The 19919-nt window shown below is 38.4% G+C and overlaps 1 protein-coding gene across 2 annotated transcripts in view; it reads right to left on the bottom strand.

Annotated features, from left to right (window-relative positions):
• RNASEL (ribonuclease L) overlaps positions 1 to 19108 on the bottom strand; it is a 28683-nt gene extending 9575 nt beyond the window's left edge. Inside the window, exons 1-5 of one of the 2 annotated variants that reach the window (XM_087960862.1) lie at positions 18599 to 19108; positions 13893 to 15348; positions 12529 to 12620; positions 10916 to 11118; positions 8699 to 8819 (exon numbers count right to left, since the gene is read on the bottom strand). In XM_087960862.1, coding sequence (XP_087816988.1) covers positions 8699 to 8819; positions 10916 to 11118; positions 12529 to 12620; positions 13893 to 15279 — 1803 coding nt within the window. In that variant the 5' untranslated portion in view covers positions 15280 to 15348; positions 18599 to 19108. The remainder of the gene's footprint in view (positions 1 to 8698; positions 8820 to 10915; positions 11119 to 12528; positions 12621 to 13892; positions 15349 to 18598) is intronic. The other variant, XM_026669250.2, reaches the window with a different exon arrangement.
• Between the last annotated feature and the right edge of the window lie 811 nt (positions 19109 to 19919).

Here is a 19919-nt window from a genome sequence, read left to right as displayed (position 1 = left end):
GTTGGGAGAATTTAAAGAGGATTTATGTTCGTGACAGTGTAGGTGCACACATACGTCTTACACGTAAACTGTTTAGAACACGTCTTCTGAAAGGTGGAGATGTGTTAGCTCATTTGAACTTCATGAAAAGAACTTTTCAAGAGCTACATGAAAAGGAACTGATATTTTCAGAACTGCATCAAGTTTACATCATTCTTTCCTCATTGAATGAAAGTTATGATGATTATGTATCTTCACTGGAAGTCCTGCCCAGAAATAAACTGACATTGACTGACATAACCGGAAGGTTGCTAGAAGAAGCAAGAAGACAGCTGGATAGGGACCAATTGAGGAAGGAACAACCACAAGAAGAGGATTTGTCTTCAACTGCCTATACTGTTAGGAAATGTTTTTCTTGTGGGGCTAGGGGACATATAGCTAGATTCTGTAAAAAAGGAAAAAGACAGAATACTGGCAAACACCAGAAGGCTAAGAAGAATGTTAGTTTAGCTATGCCTAGCAATTCAACTGTAAATCATGATTTGTGGGTTGTTGATAGTGGAGCATCACAGTGCATTACTAAAGATAGAAAGAGTTTTGTAAAGATGTCTATGAGTAAGCAACAAGTATAATTGGCAAATGGATGGAAGATTAAAGCATCAGGTGAAGGTACTGCATATTGTTCTTGTATAAATGAACATTTAACGATGTTATATGTACCTAAACTAAAATTTAATTTGCTATCAGTAAGGGCTTTAGTTAATCTTGGTTATGTAGTAACCTTTAGGGGAGATAACTGTATAATAGAGAAAGAGGGTAAAAGTGTTACTGCTACTTTAAAGAATAATTTATATGTGATACATGATGACCAGTAAAAGATGGGTAACTCAGTTTATAACAATGTTAAGCCACATGATGAATGTATGCATTTACTGCATAGATGTCTGGGGCACATTAATTTCAAAATGCTCAAACAAACTGTTGAATTGTCAGAGGGAGTAAAATTGAAACCCTGTAGCAAGTATTTAAACTGTAATGCTTGTAGCCAGGAGAAAAGTAAGGTTACTCCTGCAAACAGACTTAATGGGTTTAAGACCAAAGAACCTTTAGAGGTTGTTTTTGCTGACATAATTGGTCCTAAAAAACCAAGTTTAGGAGGTGCCTGCTATATTTTAAGTATTATGGATCATTACTCACAATACAGTTTCTGCTATCTTATGAAAAACAAAACAGAAACATTCCAACATTACTTTAACTGGCTAAGGTTTGCTGAGAGAAAAATGAAAAGTAAAGTAATTACTTTAGTTACTGATAATGGGACTGAGTTTGTTAACAAAAGATTCCAAAATATGTTAAAATTGGCTGGTGTTGAGCATAAACGTTCTGCACCTTACAGACCACAACATAACTCGTTTATAGAATGAAGAGGGCAAACATTACAAGCCATGGCTCGCACTGTGTTATCTGATTCAGATTTGCCTGAAACACTGTGGGGTGAAGCCATAATGTGTAGTAACCATGTTTTAAACAATGTAGTGAATACAACAACTGGAGGATAGCCATTCACTCATTGGCATGGCAGAAAACCAAATTTAAGTTACCTACACACATTTGGAGCTCCAGCATGCGTGCATATTCCCTCACAAGTAAGACTGAAAGGGCAACATAGAGCTAAGAAGTTATTTTTTGTGGGTTATGAGGCCAACCATAGATCATTTAGATTTTGGGATCAAGGCACAGCTCATGTTTATTGTAGTGCTAGTGCAAAATTTCTAGAGCACATTGGGTGGGATAAACTGGAACAGGAATCCAGCAATGATATTATTATTGACACCCAAATAGTCCCTAAAGATGATATAGGTAAACCACGAATAGCCATTAAAGAGGAAGAACAGGAGGAAGTAGGAGAACAGGCACAGGAGGAAGTAGAAGAACAGGAGCAGGTGGCACAGGTGAGTCCACCAGTAAGCCCTGTATTAACAAGACGTTCAACCCGAGTAACACGACCACCTGATAGATATCAGGCTAGTGTTGTATGCCAAGTTAATACAGTTCCAAGTAATTATAATGAACTAAAATTGTATCCTGCTAAGGATCAGGCTGCTTGGCAGAAAGCAATGGATAAGGAACTAGAATCTTTAAAAAGACTGGAGGTATATGAAAACGTTAAGTTACCACCAGGTAAACATGCCATAGGATATAAATGGATATATAAACTGAAGACAAGTGTAGATGGGACTGTTACCCATAAAGCCAGGTTAGTAGCACAAGGGTTTAATCAGACAGCAAATGACTACGATGAGGTGTTTGCACCTAGTCTGAAGGCTACTACATTAAGGGCAGCATTAGTATGGGCAGCTAAGGAGAAATACATTATAAATCATTTGGATGTAGAGACAGCATATCTCCATGCACCGTTACAACATACTATATATTTAAAGAAACCTTTAGGTCTCAAAAATAATAATGCTGATAATACAACTGATTGCTGGAGATTGAAAAAGAGTCTTTATGGCTTAAAGCAATCAGGATATGAGTGGACTCAATGTATAGTTAAAGAATTGACTAAGATAGTTTTTGATCCATGTTTGTTTAAAAGAGAAAGTAATGGTGTAATTTCATTGTTGCTATTATTTACTGATGACATAGCATTAATCACCAAAACTGAGCAAGAAGCTACTGAGATAATTTCACTATTGGAAAAGAAATTTAAGATAAAACAGGAGAAATCAAACAATATCTTGGTTTAAAGATAGATAGAACTAGGGGAGGATACAAGATCTCACAGGCAGATAAAATTAACCAATTACTAAAAAGTTTTAAAATGGAACTTTGTAAGCCGGCTAAAACACCAATGAGCCAGGAGTTTAGCCATAGTGATGTACAAAGTCCTATTTTTGATAAGAACATTTATCAGTCCTTGATTGGTAGTTTATCTTATCTCAGTAATTGGTCAAGGCCAGATATTGAATACAGTGTTAATCAATTAGCGAGATTTAATGCTGAGCTGACTGAAAGGCACTGGCAAGCTGCTAAACGTGTGTTAAGATATCTGAAACAAACAATGCATTATGCATTGTATTTGGAGCCTAAAGATGAACTGAGTTTTACTGCATATGCTGATGCAAGTTTTGCTACAGACATAAATACATGAAAATCTACATCAGGTACTGTAGTATTATTGGGAAAAGCATTGATTGGATGGAGGCCTGTTAGACAGAAACATCTAAGTTTGTCAACAATGGAGGCTGAATTCTCATGTTTGTCTTTACTATGTGTTAGGGATATACACCCTAGCAGAATCCGCACAGCAGTCAGGCAGGCAGGCAAATATATGAGATAAACGTTGTTGTAGTTTACACTCAGTAAAACAGATACACAGTGTTCGTTAAATAGTTTATTCCAGTAAGATTGTTAGCATAGTCAAACAGTCCATATATCATACACTTAGTTCATTCCGTCCGGGGATTATCAATTAGCAAAGTCCAGTGTCGAAAAAGAGGTCAGTAAACTTACAAATAATCGGTCCAGTAATTTATCTCTTTTTGCAGTAGAGATATGAAGAAAATCAAACCTCTTTTCTTCGTTCAGCAATAGCAGGGAAAACACCCAGTTATCACCATCAATCCATCATTGTCAGCAATCCAGTAAAAGCCAGCAAACATTGAGCTCTCTTGCTCCCTCTTATGGTGATTTTACAACCGCACCCAAAATACATGGTCTGCATATAAAGTGACACACACAATCATAGTCTATATATATTATTTTACCCAAACTAAGTTAGGTAACCATGTTATCCCTAACATTCTCCCCTTTTGGGTAATATAATAATATATATATATCTATTTACAACTTTAACCCATAGTTTTCACAACTTTCCTTGTGCTTTACTGCACTTTGGGCTTTTGTAAACTGATCAGCAATATTTTCTTCAGTTATGCAATATTCCAGACTTATTAAACCATTTTTTACAGGTTGCCTTACATTCAAATATCTAAGATCAGTATGCTTAGATCTCATTTTTACAGCAATATTTGTAGCCAACCGTATGGCTGCTTGATTGTCCTCATACACTACAATGGCATCATTTAGTTACAGATTTAGTTTTGTATAAACAATTTTTGATTGATATGGGAATAGATGTAACAGATTCTATTGTTATTTATGAAGACAACCAATCAGCAATACAGATGGCTTCAAATATTGCTGTTAAAACAAGAACAAAACACACAGATTTAAGATATTTAAATGTGAGACAATGTGTGCAAAGTAAGATGATTAAGCTAGAATACTGTATGTCAGAAAACAATATAGCAGATCATTTTACAAAGGCCCAAGGCTCTATAAAGCATAAGGCTAGCTGTGAAGATTATGGACTTAGAATGTAAGGTTGTATATATTGTCTTACCCAAAAGGGGAGAATGTTAGGAATATAAGTCACCTAACAGGTATTTGGGTTAGAAATATATAAACCAGGATAAACATTTTAAAACTGTATCTTTAAGAAAATGCAAAACTGTAACTAGGTGTGGTTTCTCAAACAGCCATAAGATGGAGCCAGAAACCTGGGTTGTCTTAGTCTTAGTCTCAGAAGAGAGTGTGTCTCAGTCTCTGTTTTTCCTTCTCTTGGAGAGTATTGTCGTTTCTTCTAATTGACCGCTATCCCTGGATTTGATGTAAGTCTGATACTGAACTGTTTTTGACACTGGGCTTTGTTATTGGATTATCCCTGGACTGAAAACTGACTGATCTTACCTGTGAATGACTTTGGACTGCTTGTTTTGAACTTTGCTTAAACCTTTCTGGAAGTAAAAACCTACACTTACTGTACAGTGTATCTGTGTGCTGTGTGTGTATTATTCAAACACTACTCTCAATACGTCTCCCTGTATGCGCTCATTCCCCTAATGGGGAATTACCTCAACAGACAGGATGAGAAGATTACGGGAGTAAAGATTTAAAAAGAAGTTCATCAGTGTAGGTCTTTTGCAGATGATTTGCTGTTGGTTTGAGAAGATCTTCAAAAAATTAATGGGAAAACTAAAATATTTAGTGTAGGGGTTCCCCACCCTCAAGCAGTAGGCCACTACCGGGTTGTGGCCTATTCAGAACTGGGCCACACGAGCAGTGGGCTGGCATGCATGCATAGGTTGGCTGACACGTATGCGCACAACTACACTCATGCGAGCACAACTACACTCATGCGAGCAGTGAGCTAGCGCACACATGCATGTACACTGGCCCGCCACTCAGATGGCGGGGCAGTTCCCCTGCCCTGCAGCCAGTCTGTCAAACCACAAAGATTGGGGACTGTTTATTTAATGCACTAGCAGGTTTTAAGTTCAATAAATAAAATACAAAGTTTTAACAATTAACATGAAAATAAAAGATCAAGTAAAATGGGCTTTATAATTGAGAAGAAAGTGAAATATTTGGGTATCACTATGACAAATACAAATTGTATGTTATTTCAAAATAACCATGTTAAGACATGGAATGAAGTTAAAAAGACATGTTAAGATGGGAGAAACTGTCATTTTTATTGCTGGGGAGAATTTCTATGATAAAAATAAATGTTTTGCCTAGAATTATGTTTTTTCCTTACACAGTATCTGTTTTGATGACTGATGCATAATTAAAACAGTGGCAAAATATATATTTAAATTTGTGTGTCAGGGGAAATCTATGAAATAAATATAAGATACTATAAGATGCAAAAGAAAGAGGAGGAATGGGTCTACCTGATTCAAAATTGTATTTTGCAGCTTGCTATTTAGTGTGGATGAAAGAGTCAGTGCTGCTAAGAAATAGAAGGCTCTTGGTGTCTAAAGTACTTGACATACTACAGATGTAGGTGGCATGAACGTTTGTGGAATGACAAAGTCAAGATTAAGGTGGATTTTAAAAATTGTTTTGTTAGACTGCCATATTAAGCATGTGAAAGATAAAACCCAATTTGTGCCCTCCAAGAAACCCTTCGTGAGTCTCAGCACAAGAGGCATTTTATAGGTAAAAATTAATAGGCAAACAAAATGGTGAATATATTGTGAGATACTAGAATTTTGTCAAGGGGAGTGTAACGTCTTGCAGAGAGAGATATTTGCCAATGATTTTCTTATCTACAGTTATTAGGAAAATTTAAAGTATACAAAAGAGCTGCACTTGAAATAGAATTGTGTATAAATAAGGAACATGTAATTGCTAAACATTGCACAAGAGGTAGCAGCTAAAACCATCCCAAAGAAAAAGAAATGCAAGAAAGCAAAATGGCTGTCTGTGGAAGCTTTGCAAATAGCTGAGGAAAGAAGCGAAGTGAAAGGTAAGGGAGAAACAGAAAGATACACCCAGTTGAATGCAGAATTCCAGAGAATATCTAGAATAGATTCTTAAATGAACAGTGCAAAGATATAGAAGAAAACAATAGAATAGGGAGGACCAGAGATCTCTTCAATAAAATTTGAGATATGAAAGGCACGTTTCATGCAAAAATGGGCATGATAAAGGACCAAAATGGCAGGGACCTAACAAAGGCAGAAGAGATTAAGAAGAGGTGGAAAAATTACACAGAAGAACTATATAAGAACGAGCTTAAGTCCCTGATAACGACAATGGGGTCATCACTGACCTCGAGCCAGACATCCTAGAATGTGAAGTGAAATGGGTCTTAGGAAATCTGAGCAACAACAAAGCTAGTGGAGGTGACAGTATTCCAATTGAACTATTCAAAATCTTAAAAGATGATGCAGTAAAAGTGCTACACTCAATTTGCCAGCAAATTTGATTCAACAGAGGCCACAGGATTGGAAAAGGTCAGTTTACATTCCAATTCCAAAGAAAGGCAATGCCAAAGAATGTTTTAACTATCACACCATTGCACTCATTTCACATGCTAGTAAAGTTATGCTTAAAATCCTTCAAGCTAGGCTCCAGCAGTATGTGGATCAAGAACTATCAGAAGTACAGGCAGGATTTTGAAGAGGCAGAGGAACTAGAGATCAAATTGCCAACATATGCTGGATCATGGAGAAAGCTAGGGAGTTCCAGAAAAACATCTACTTCTGCTTCATCGACTATGCAAAAGCCTTTGATTCTGTGTATCACAACCAATTGTGGCAAGTTCTTAAAGAGATGGGAGTACCAGGCCATCTTATTTGTCTCTTGAGAAAGCTATATGGGGTCAAGAAGCAACAGTGACAACTAGTCACGGAACCACTGATTGGTTCAAAACTGGGAAAGGAGTCCGGCATGGCTGTATACTGTCGCCCTGAGCACATCATTAGAAAGGCAGGACTAGATGAATCAAAGTTGGAATTAAGAACAACCTCAGATATGCAGATGATACCACTCTAATGGCAGAAAGTGAAGAGGAACTAAAGAGCCTCTTGATGAGGGTGAAGAAGGAGAGTGCAAAAGTTGGCTTGAAACTCAACATTAAGAAAACTAAGATCATGGCATCCGGTCCTCTCAATTCCTGGCAAATAGATGGGGAAGAAATCGAGGTAGTGACAGGCTTTATTTTCCTGGGTCCAAGATCACCACAGATGGGGACTACAGCCAAGAAATTAAAGACACTTGCTCCTGGGGAGGAAAGCTATGGCAAATCGAGACAGCATACTAAAAAAGCAGAGGCATCACCCTGTCAACAAAAGTGTGTATAGTCAAGGCTATGGTTTTCCCAGTTGCAATGTATGGCTGTGAAAGTTGGACCACAAGAAAGGCTGAGCGCCAAAGTATTAAGGCCTTTGAACTATGGTGCTGGAGAAGACTCCTGTGAGTCCCTTGGACTGCAAGGCAATCCAACCAGTCAGTCCTAGAGTCAACCCTGACTGCTCTTTAGAAAGTCAGAGCCTGAAGATGAAACTCAAATACTTTGGCCACCTAATGAGAAAGAAGGACTCACTGAAGAAGAACGTAATGCTGGGAAAGATTGGGGGCAAAAGAAGAACGGGACGACAGAGAATGAGGTGGCTGGACGGAGTACTGAAGCAGTAGGCGTGAGCTTAAATGGACTCCAGAAGATGGTAGAGGACTGGAAGGCCTGGAGGAACGTTGTCCATGGGGTCGCAATGGGTCAGACATGACTTCACAACTAACAAATTTTTTTTGCTAAATTGTATATACTTTTACTGAAATCTGAAATAGAAGAACAAGTAAAAGAATATATGATAATGGGGCAAAATTTTGGTTATAATATACAGATGGAACACAGGGAAATATGTGGTTGAAAAGATTAAAATTTATGCTGTGTTATACCAACAGAGAAATTGATCTAGAATGTAAAAGGGCACTTCAAGTTTATGTTGGAAATGTGAACAACAAGAAGGGTTATGTTATCATGCTTGGTGGATACATAAAAAAGCTAGAAAACTTTGGATTCAAATTAACACCCCGATTCAGAGGATTTTAAAGATTAATATACAAGTGGAGTTCAATCCAGGTCTTCCTGATCTTCATCCAACTTTTAACCACTGCATACATTGTCTCTCAAAAATGGATGTTGACTAAACATGCCTATGTTAAACTGCTCATGTGAGACTTTAGCTGTTTGTCACTAGCAGAAACTGACATGAAACCTGTTAGCTAGCACAGCCAGCTCCAAAAAAAAAAAAAAAAAAAAAAGGGCAAAAACTGGATTTAGAAATAAATATAATAGCAGCATTAAAGTGGAAGATGCAAAAGGGTTCCTAACTTTTGTTGTTGTTGTTGTTCAATAGATTACCTTTTCTTGCCAGTCCATGAAAGGATCATGCTCACATTTAAAAGCCTTCAGAATGCCATCTGTTTTTGTTGTATGAGCTGTACGTATCTCATTCCCGATATCTCTTAACACACTGTACTTTCTGTAGAAAAAAAAGGAAATTTTAAGAAATGGAGTACGTTACTACTGGATGAAAAGTGGTGTGGATGATATACTTTGCACATTAACTTCAAAGTTAGGAAGTGATTGCAGGAAGTTTGGATGGCATATTGTGGGTTCTCTCATAAAAGAGCTGCCAAGAATACCTGCATTGTTACAAAAATAACTATCTTGGTTGGATACACACACACACACACACAAAAGCCCAAAGGAGTTATACTTCAGCATTTGAGCATCTGTTTATCCAGTAGATTGATAGATCCTTCAGTGTTGCTTTTGGTCATACCATCCTAATATTCCATTGGGATGTATGCCAGCTCCCCATAATATTATCTTCATTTTGTCCCCAGTGAGTGAGACAGCCATAAGTCATCCTTAGATCTACTACTATTTCCCCCCCTAAAACTAATGTAATCAGTGTCAGCCACAAGTTGTATAAGGTCTGCTGGTTTTGTCACCCATTTCTTAGGAACCAAGGCCACCAACACAACTAATTTCATACCAGTATGATTTTCTGTTTGATCTGAGGATGAGTAGAGAGCACTATAACACAGTGATGGGAAAAGCGCATAGACTCTAGAAGATAGATGGAAGCAAACACTATCTTCATAAATCCTATGGTCTGTTTTGCAATGGGGTTTTTTGGGAAGGGAAGCTGTCTAACATTTCAGAATATCAGAATATTCATTGTCCTTCCGGTCAATGAATACTTCATTTCAACCATAACAATGCAAGAGAAAACAATAGATACAAACTCATGGTTAACCTCACCAAACTTGATTGCAGGAAATAGGACTTCAGCAACAGAGTGGTCAATGTCTGGAATACTCTACCTGACTCTGTGGTTTCTTCCCCAAACCCCAAAAACTTTAATCTTAGACTGTCTACTATTGACCTCACCCTTTCCTAAGAGGTCTGTAGGGGGCGTGCATCAGCGCACCAACGTGCCATTCCACCTCTGTCCTATTGTTTCTTTTTATTTTTCTTATATGTATCCATTTCATGTATTCATAACTATGTTTATACTTATACCTGTTATCTTATAATCACTTGACAAAATAAAATAAATAAATAAAATAAAATGTCACCTCATCACTTCTTCTTGTCATTAAACTACACATATCCAATTCCTGCAACTGTTCTTCATCTGTTTTAGCCTCCGGTTCCTCAATCATCTTTGCTGCTCTTCTCTGCACTCTTTCTAGAGTCTCAACATATAGTTATATTTTGGCAACCAAAATTGGATGTCTGGTATGGATGAAAGAGCGGGAGACTTTGAGAAATATGAGGTTATTGGAGTTGCAAGGGCATGATTTGGGATTTGCACCCAAAGCACCTATTAGTATTGGTACACCTTTGCTTTCTTTTAGCACAGTCATTCTACTGTACATTCTTACTATTAAATTTACATGCTATCCAACTTCCAATGGCTCTTTATTATGGGGGTGGGGGTGGAATTCTAGGACTAGTTTCAATTTAGAGTTGGCAACTCTACATTGACAAAATAGGGAAACTGGCATTTGATTGGTTTTATAATGTTTATCATTCATTTCTATTTGCTTCTTCTTTTGTGATAGAAATGGGGTGATTGCCTTAAATTCAGAGTTATCTTTCAGAGACATATCACAATCAGTATTCTGTATTAGTATTTTGAGAACTAGCTGCATTTAATGACTTTTAATGCCAATTTTGCTTTGATGTTTGTAGCATGCTCATCATCATAGCTTAAATGAAATATTTTATTGAATGAGTAATAATATTCTTGCGCGCCATCTCATCCTTGCAAGGAAAATACAATGGGACAATTCTGATAGTAACTTTTTCTCCATATTAATTGCACTGTTCTCAACAATATCCAGCCCTTGAAATGATAAAATAAATTATAAGCCACTTCCTGGACTTCAATGCTGAGGACCTTTTTTTTTTTTTTAGTTTAACAGATCTGCAATGAACACATTGCATAATTTCAAGTTTGTCATTCTAGCTCTTCTTGTAAAACTCCTTCCCCATGACTATTATGCTAATAATCGGACAATCAAGTCAAATTAGTCAGTTACAAAATGTCTGGTATTAACTTACTTCTCCTTGGACCAGAAATATGGATGATAGATCAGCATTTCCAGTAGACTATCAGCTAGGGTAGTTTTGTCAGAGAGTTTCAGTTTTCCTCGGAGGTCTTCAATTTCCTTATGCTCCTTTACAGTCTTTGGACATTCTGTAGGCAAATGTTCAAAGTCCAGCTCACCTCTCTTCACAACATACAGGATAAGTTTTTGGAGACCCTGTGTGCACAAACAAATATCTATATCACTCCAGAACAATTAGAGCGGATTTCCTTCTTTAATCTATATGCTACAGCTGAGTTCTCATAGAGCAGTAAGTTCCGTGTCCAAGATTGCAGCTAGTTCACCTTAGTTAATGCAGGAAGTACCAAGCCTACCATCACCAAATAATAAAATTATAACTTTTAGTTATGATTTGCTTTGCTCCATAGACTAAGTGGACAACTTAAATGAAATGGTGTTGCAGCTTTCCCAAAATGGTCACTCTAGTGAGATTCACATCAGTACAAGGATGACTAGCAGAGCTGTATATTTGTAAAAAAAAGTCAATTTATTTTTAAAATGGAACACCATATCTAACTTTTATTTTAGAAATAGATCTACTTTATTTGAGGTCACAGACCAAAACACAAGTATAACAAAAGAAGAACATGGGAAAATTAATCATGAACAATTGGTCACCACTTGAGTAAGGGGAATTACAGTGTTCTCCTCTGATGATTACAGCTCTTAAAAAAAATTTGGAAACCAAAGAAGTGATATATGAGGAGCCATCACCTAGACAATATAAGAACAAATTACTAACATTGGGTGTACAAGGGTCTGTTTCAAGGAGAGACAGTAACTTAGATCTGCCTGCGTTATACATAGGGCAATATAAAAGGACATGCTCCACAGTTTCAACCTCAGCTCTATCACAGGGGCATAGCCGCTCGTTAATCGGGAGCCTCTTAAATCGCCCATCCAGTAGTGCTGAGGGCAAAACATTAAAGCGAGCTAGGGAGAAAGCTCTTCTATACTTGGGAATGGTTAAAGTGTAAAAATAGGAAGCCATCCTCAGCCCGTAATTATTAAATTGGCTGAAGATCAGAGGCGAGCAAGTTTTGTTAGCTCTGGCTCATAGATATTGCAAGTCAATGTCCACAAGCCGTTGGACTACCCTAAATTGGGTGTCCTTAAGGCCATAATCTCCCAGGGCATCCCCCGTAAAACCTAGCAGGTGTAATTTCTTCGTCAGCTCCTTCTCCCAACGAGAAATATGAGAGTCAGCAAACACCAGGGAGAGGTAGCTACCAGGAACTGCCAGAAAGAGCACCCGAAATCACCATTTAAAGGTGTTAATCCACGCCATACATTCGACTGATCGAGTGCCCAGTTCCAGGTACATCGGAGCAAAACCAACACAAGGAAGAAGACCCAGAAGTTTAATAGATCTAATTATTAAATATAACAGATATGCGTGTTTTTCAGAAATAAAAATGCCATAACATATATTAGATTTTTATGGAAAAAACTTCTGTAAAGACTAGAACCAATATAGCATTTTTGTCTTGTTCTTTGGAGATTATAATTACATTTAAAATTCTGCGGAATGTAGAAGATTGGAGACAGATAAAGATAATTATTTACCTGTAGATCTTCTGAGATTACAGAATGTTTTGTATCATCAGTTATTTCTCTGCTCTTATCAAAGTCTGCTAGGAAAATCTTGCCAGTGACATCTAACAAAGTAAAAAAGAAATTGATAGAGATAAAGCATAAATTCATTAAAAACTGAATTGAAGTAATGGCAACAATTTTACCACTATCTTTTGAGAACAGACATATCAGCAAAACACATTTATTTTGCATAAGGCAAAACATTTATTTTGCATAAGGCAAGTGATCTGTTTTTGGAAATATTGTCTTACTTAATTCACCCTAATGCATAAGTGAGTTGATTTACTTATAATATTAAATCATTATTTCAATGTTATGAGAATGTGTTATCCTTGGGCTTTGTCCATTGCCTATGACGCAAGAGAAGCTTGTTAATTTTTATATTTGCTTTTGATTAAATGCAGGTTTATTTTTACTTATTTATTTGTAAAATTTATTAGCTGCCCATCTTGCCACACAATAATTCTGGGCACCTTATAATATTAGCCTAGACAATTTAATATAAATAGTTTTTTTAATAAACAAGCTACTTTTAAACTATACATTTATCCAGGAATCAGTTCGGCTCACACAATACAATTTTAACTTTCTTTCTCTCCAGGCCCTTCAATCTTATTCTGAGGGCCCAGATTTTGATGGATGGGGAGGGATGGTCCAGATTTTGCAGAAGGGATGGGAGAAATATTCTTGCACTGAAAGGAACATTCCCACCTGCAGTGAACCAATTCGATTTCACATAGAATTAATGAAGATGTTTTGTTTTCACCAACTACGATGAAAAAATAACTTCAGTTTAAGTTTTTGGAAGACTTACCCTCTTTCATTTTTATTTTTTATTACAGGGATGACAAACTCACAGTGTCAGCATTTCAAGGAAGATATAGATGAGTGTTTCTCAGACCTATCCTGAAGGACTTTGGCAGAGTTCCATGGGACTATTTACAAACTATTTGAGACTCATTACGGGCTGTGAATGACTATAATTCACAGCCATTGAAATAAAGAAAAAAGGGTTTTGGAACTAAGGTGTATTTGTTAGTGTCTCAATAAGCCTTGGTCAGTACATTATGGTACAGATGACCAGACAAAACTACCTTGGGGTAATTCTGGGTCCTTTTTAAATGATAAGCAGTTTTGACACTTATGATGATGTAATTGTTAATGGTTTGCTAAAATGCCAAACTGGGGCTTTCTAACATTATATAGGGAAGGCTGAAAACAACAAAACACTCTAGGCAACAAAATATTGTGAATCTGCTGTTCCATATATAGCCCATAAAGTTTAAATGGATTACACTGGAATAAATGGGCAGACTGCCAAAGAAAACACCAACCTATCAAAATGTTACTTGGGTGCAGTTCCTGATGGCCAAATCCAAATGCATGCAGTTCCTTTACAGCCTGAAATATTTTTTTAAGAATCTTTTTGCTTTCCATAGCTGTGCTATTTTCTTCCTTGAAGTACTCTTGAAGATTCTTTTCGCACAAGGTGAGGCACAGGTAAAGAGCGGCTTTCCTCTCTTCTGAGCCACGAAATTTCACCAGGTATTTGCTGGTTCGGCATTTTTCAAGGCACATTTTTTCTCTTTTGGCTTTTTCTGCACCCTTCCAGAGTACCTTCACAGCCACCTCTTCTCCAGCATAGAATCCCAGGTAGACCCCACCTTGGGTGGTCTTCTGGATCCATAAATCTTGATATTCAAAGATCTTGAGCTTGCCAATCATAGGACGATGCATTTGACTGAGTTTCTGGAGTTTTGATTTCCAGCGATTGCTAGAGAATTCCTGACATATTTCTGGCTGCCTTGGACTGTCCGGTGATTTGTATTTCTGAAGAAGTTTTATCATCTTGTCTTGGTAAGTTCTACGGGCAATATCCAAGACATCATTATCTACTCTTGCTCTTTTTTCACATAGTAGCTTTGCTATTGCTATATTTTTCTTCTCCACTGCTACATGCAATGCTGTTTCGTTGTTTTCATCAGCATCGTCAAGATCAACCTCATCTAATTTTAATATGGCCTTCACAAGGGCCAAGCTTTCTCTTTCAACAGCCAATATAAGCACCGTTTTCCCCTTTACATCCCTCTTTTTGGCATCAATGTTGTTTTTCAAAAGGAAAAGAGCCAATTTTTGTCTGCTTTTATTCCAGTTTTTCTCCTCAGAGAAAGCATGAATCAATGCATTTCCATCTCGATTGTCACAGATATTTATATCAGCACCCATTTTCTTAATCAAGATTTTGACCAGAGCAAAATGGCCATGCTTGGCAGCATCCATCAGAGCTGTCGCACCTCCTTTTTTTACAGCCTTTTTATTCTCATCAACTTCACGGCGCTGATTTACATCTGCCCCATTCTTATATAAAAATCTCAGGGCTTTCTCTTTCCCTTCACAAGCAGCCTCCATGAATGCAGTGAAGCCATTGATGTCATACTCATTAATATATGAGCCTTTATCAAGAAAAAGTTTCAAAAGCTTCACATTACCGATCAGCCCTGCTAAAATAAAAGGTGTAGCACCATTATCCTTCCTTGCTAATGGATCAGCCCCTTTTTCCAGCAGAAAGTTAACAATCTTTTTGGAATTTATTTGTACAGCACTATGGAGAGGTGTCCAGCCATATTCCACCTTTGCATTAATATCTGCTCCATCTTCCAACAGCTGTCGAACAAGCATAAGATCACCATTTTTCACTGCAGTATTTAATTCTGTTGCCATGGTTTTTCTGCAGGCTTCTTTCAGTTGTCAAGAAAGAGGATTATATTAAATTTCCAGATATTCCTATTACTGTATAACATAAACATTTACACAGTTATGGAGATACCAACAGTTTGAATGAATGAAAGAACTATTCCTATCCAGAGGAGAAATTCTTAGAAACATCTGACTGACCATTATTACAAACAGAATACTGAACAAACATTCACTATGTTCAATAGGCCTTATTGCCAAAAGGTTTATGACTTCAGTCTAAATTAGATTTTGGAAGATGAAGAGTAGCATTATGACATTGTTATGCTAAGAACAATCACCTTAACCAATGTCATTCAGCTTGGGATGGGAGGAAACAAACCATACAAATACAAATACAGTACTGTGCAAAAGTGTTAAGGCAGTTGTTCATAAATGCTGAAAATTAAGAATGTTTCCAGAAATAGAAGTGTTTATTTTAACAAAATGGAAAGCAAATGAACAGTATTTAATGTGATCACCCTTTGTCTTCAAAACAGCATCAATTCTTATACTTGCACAAAATCAAGGATTTTGTTGGATTAAAGGCAGGTAGTATGATTAACCAATTATACCAAGCAGGGCCTAATGATCACCAATTTCATATGTAGGTTGAAACACAATCATAAACTGAAATAGAAAAAGCTGTGCAGGAGGCTTAAAACTGAGTGAGCAACAACCAAACTCTGCTACTAAGGTGAGGTTGTAGAAGACAGTTTCATGTCACAGGTCATACACATCATGGCAAAACTGAGCACAGGAGTAAGACAAAAGGTATTTATATTGCCTCAGCAAGGCAAAGATTTCAAAGCAGACCAGGGTTTCAAAATGTGCTACTCAAGCTCTTTTAAAGAAGCACAAAGAGACGGGCAATGTTGAAGACAGTAAATGCAGTGATCAGCCAAAGAAACTTAATGCAGCAGATGAAAGACACACCGTGCTTACTTCTCTTCAACATCGGAAGATGTCCAACAGTGCCATAAGTACAGAAATGGCAGAAACCAGATACACCCATCTTGTAATGACCCAGGGTGGGATACAAAACAAACACAGTCACAGAAAACAGATGAAACCCCTTTTATTCCTTCCCTTTGCTCCCAAGCTCCGAATATCCTTGACGGAAGACAAAAAACTCCCATACAAACCATTACAAGAAGAAGGAAAAAAGCAACACAAACCAGGCAAGATAAGGGCTGGAGATAACAGAACTAACACTGGGAAGGACACCAAACTCAGAGAGGAACCATAAACTAGAGATATTTCCATGCTTTGTTTCCAGCGTTCACCCATACGCATGGCCGACCTCTTATTCAGTTGTCACAGCTGCAGCCCATTAAGAGGATCAAAGCCCTCTCCTCCTAAGTAGACCATGTCTCTTCCTTATCCTCTCCTCCCTGTGTGCCCTAGGATGGAGAGGGGATGAGCCTGGGTCCTCCTCTGATTGCTCAGCCAGCCTCTGCCCTTCCCCAGCCTCCTCTACAACCTCTGGAGCCACACTTCCACTCCCTGTTGGCTATTCCTCCTCTCCCTCACAGTCAGTCTCCACCAGGGGCATGACACATCTATTGTGGTCAGAAGTGGTCCTCATGAAAGAATTATGGCCAAAAAGCCATACCTCCAACATGGAAACAAGGCTATGCATGAAAACATAGGAACTGGAGTGCAAAAAAATGGCAGCAGGTGCCCTGGATGGATGTATCAAAATCTGAAATATTTGGCTGTAGCAGGAGGTAGTTTGTTTGCCAAAGGGCTGGAGATCAGTACAATAATAAGTGTCTGCTGGCAACAGTGAAGCACGGTGGAGGTTCCTTGCAAGTTTGGCTGCATTTCTGCAAATGGAATTGGAGATTTGCTCCAGATCAATGATGATCTCAATGCTGAGAAATACAGGCAGATATTTATCATCATTGCTATACCATCAGGTATGATTGTCCCCAAATTTATTCTGCAGGAGGACAATGACCCCAAACACACAGGCAATGTCATTAAGAACTATCTTCAGTTCTTCATAAAGAAGAGCAAGAAATCCTGGAAGTGATGGTTTGGCCCCCGTTTCAACATCATTGAGTCTGTTTGGTATTCCATGAAGAGACAGAAGGATCTGAGGCAGCCTTACATCCACAGATCTATGATTAGTTCTCCAAAGTGTTTGGAACAACCTTGAAGGAACCTTGCTGAGTTCCTTCGAAAACTATGTGCAAGTATACCTAGAAGCACTGATGCTCTGTTGAAGAAAAGAGAGGATGGTTAGACCAAATATTTAATTTGATTTGGATTTCCCTTCTGTTCATTTACTTTCCATTTAAACCTATTTTTGGAAGCATTCTTAATTTACAGCATTTTTGCACAACTGCCTAACGTTTTGGGCAGTACTACATAAATAAAGCAGGGGTCCCCAAACTTGGCAACTTTAAGACTATGCTGGCTAGAGAATTCTGGGAGTTGAAGTCTACAAGTCTTAAAGTTGCCAAGTTTGGGGACCTCTGAAATAAAGCATAAAAACAGGATTCATCCAACATCTCCTGTCTCCTGGGATTATGAAGCAACTATTTTAGATTCCTGCCAACTTGCTACAGGAAGTCATTTAATGGTGACCTCCTTTAGGGACTTTTCCCAGTTACTATGGTGATGAAAGAATAATTTTATAACCAATCCTTGCATTTACAACCTTTGCAAACCTGTAGAACAAAAGAAAACTGAAGCCGGATCATAAGCAATCACCATTTCACTTAATGACTGCTTCACAGAGTGACTGAGTTGCCAATCAAAATTGTGATTGCCAAAGCAACTGTATTTGTATTGTACCTGTCTCTGCAATGTACAATTTGTATTGTACCCGTCTTTATGGAATCTACTCCTTAAAGTTAACCTGATTATTGATATATTTCATTTCATAGCCCAACTCTGCTAGACATGGAACAATTTCCACATCTGAAGCCAAATACTACATTTTTAGTAAGCTAACCCTGCGCGGTCATATTCTAACACACTTCCTGATTCTTCTTGGCCCTGCATTATTCAATGTTCGTCAGAGGAACTATAACTCAGTGAGCAGAGTTTCTTATTTTCCTGCAGGTTTCAGTTTCCCTAAATCAGTGATGCCTATCTTGGCATTTTTGTCCAGCTACTGAGTCCTTCTCAATACCCATTTACCCCAAGGAAGAACTCAGGTTATTTCTGAATTAAATGGGTATAAGATTATTCTCCTGACAAATCTGCACCGCACACAATTATCGGATTGATTTAATCCATGTCGAGCCGTTTGCGTGACTCGTAAAACAAACCAATTCGACTTTTGCTCACTAACCTCAGTCACAGGAAATAGCACCAGAATATACACCTTTCTTTTCTACCAGTTCTGACGCCCACCGATTTCGGATTTCAACCTGCCCCTAATCCTCTGAGGGTGCAGAAGATGTTTTCCGGTCCAACAAACAAAAGGATACCGTGACGAGCGATGCCAAGAGGGCCGTTAACTTCCCCTGTGGAATTTGCCTACCGAGCGCTTCTTAAAGACACCCTCTCTCTCGGAGCGGGGGTGGGGGAGAGGGAGGGAAGGCGACCCGAAACCCCGCCATTCGCTCCTTTTCCATCGAGGTCCTGCTTATCCGAGACTCTTCGTTCCTCTGAGCCTGACACTCTTCCCTAAAGAGACCGAACAGCGTTCACCGTAGCTGCTTTCTCTTCAACCGATCAAGAAAGGCCGCTTGAGGCGTACCGACTGAACACGAAGGCGGGAGCGAAGGAGAGGCTCGGCGTTCCTTTCCTGACGAGCGGATTCCTCGTTTCCCCACTGCCCTAGTTCTGACACATGCAGGCGGCGGTGGCGATCCAAAATTTGGGGAAAAGCAGTGGCTAGTAGAGAAGAGGCGGATGTGGGAGGAGAAAAGAGGAAGGAAATCTTGCGAAACTGATAAGCGTTTCAGAGGAGGCGAATGAACGGGCTGAGGGACGGGATTTACTGCCTAGCCCAACATTCACTGCCCATCTCATCATCTCTCCCTTGTGAGGGAGAGAATTTCTAAGTACGTTATACCGCCCCAATTCATAGTCACACAAGATTGGGAAGTTTTGCACCGAGTTGAGACAGGAGGATATATAATTCTCACAACCGCTATGTTTTGACCTCACTGGGCAGAAAGCCATACAGTACTTCACAAGTGGGAGGCAACAACAACTGCTCAGGGAAGCCAAAGAAAAGTTTTTGTTCAGAAAACTCTGAACTGAGAAGTAGGTTCAGTGTTTTTCTACCTTGCACCCTATAAGTAGGTGTCTTTAAGGTGAACTCCTGTAACCTCTAGTTATCCTGGCCATTGGGAAAGTTTGACATAGGACTGGGGATGGCTGTAATAAAAGTCAAAATCTGAATAAAGTAGTCGTCCTCAAGATGGTGCCTCAAGATATGTTGGATTCAGTCAGTATAGAGCGATACTAAAAAAAACTTATTGGAGGGCACCAAATTGAAGAAATCCCCAGGTAACATATGAAATACAGGACATGTACAGGCAACTGAAATATCCCAGAATGACCTAAATTGGCCTTCACTGAATACACTGAATACTATTTGCCTCATTGCAAATATCAATCACAGTTGAATGAATCTTCTCTCATTGCATCATCTCTCCCTT

The sequence above is a fragment of the Notechis scutatus genome, chromosome 3 (assembly GCF_049901735.1).
Source record: "Notechis scutatus isolate UNSWTSFEM ecotype Mainland chromosome 3, rNotScu1.2, whole genome shotgun sequence".
NCBI lineage: Eukaryota > Metazoa > Chordata > Lepidosauria > Squamata > Elapidae > Notechis > Notechis scutatus.
Note: the sequence above shows the minus strand (reverse complement) of the source record. Positions and strands in the feature narration are given on the sequence as shown.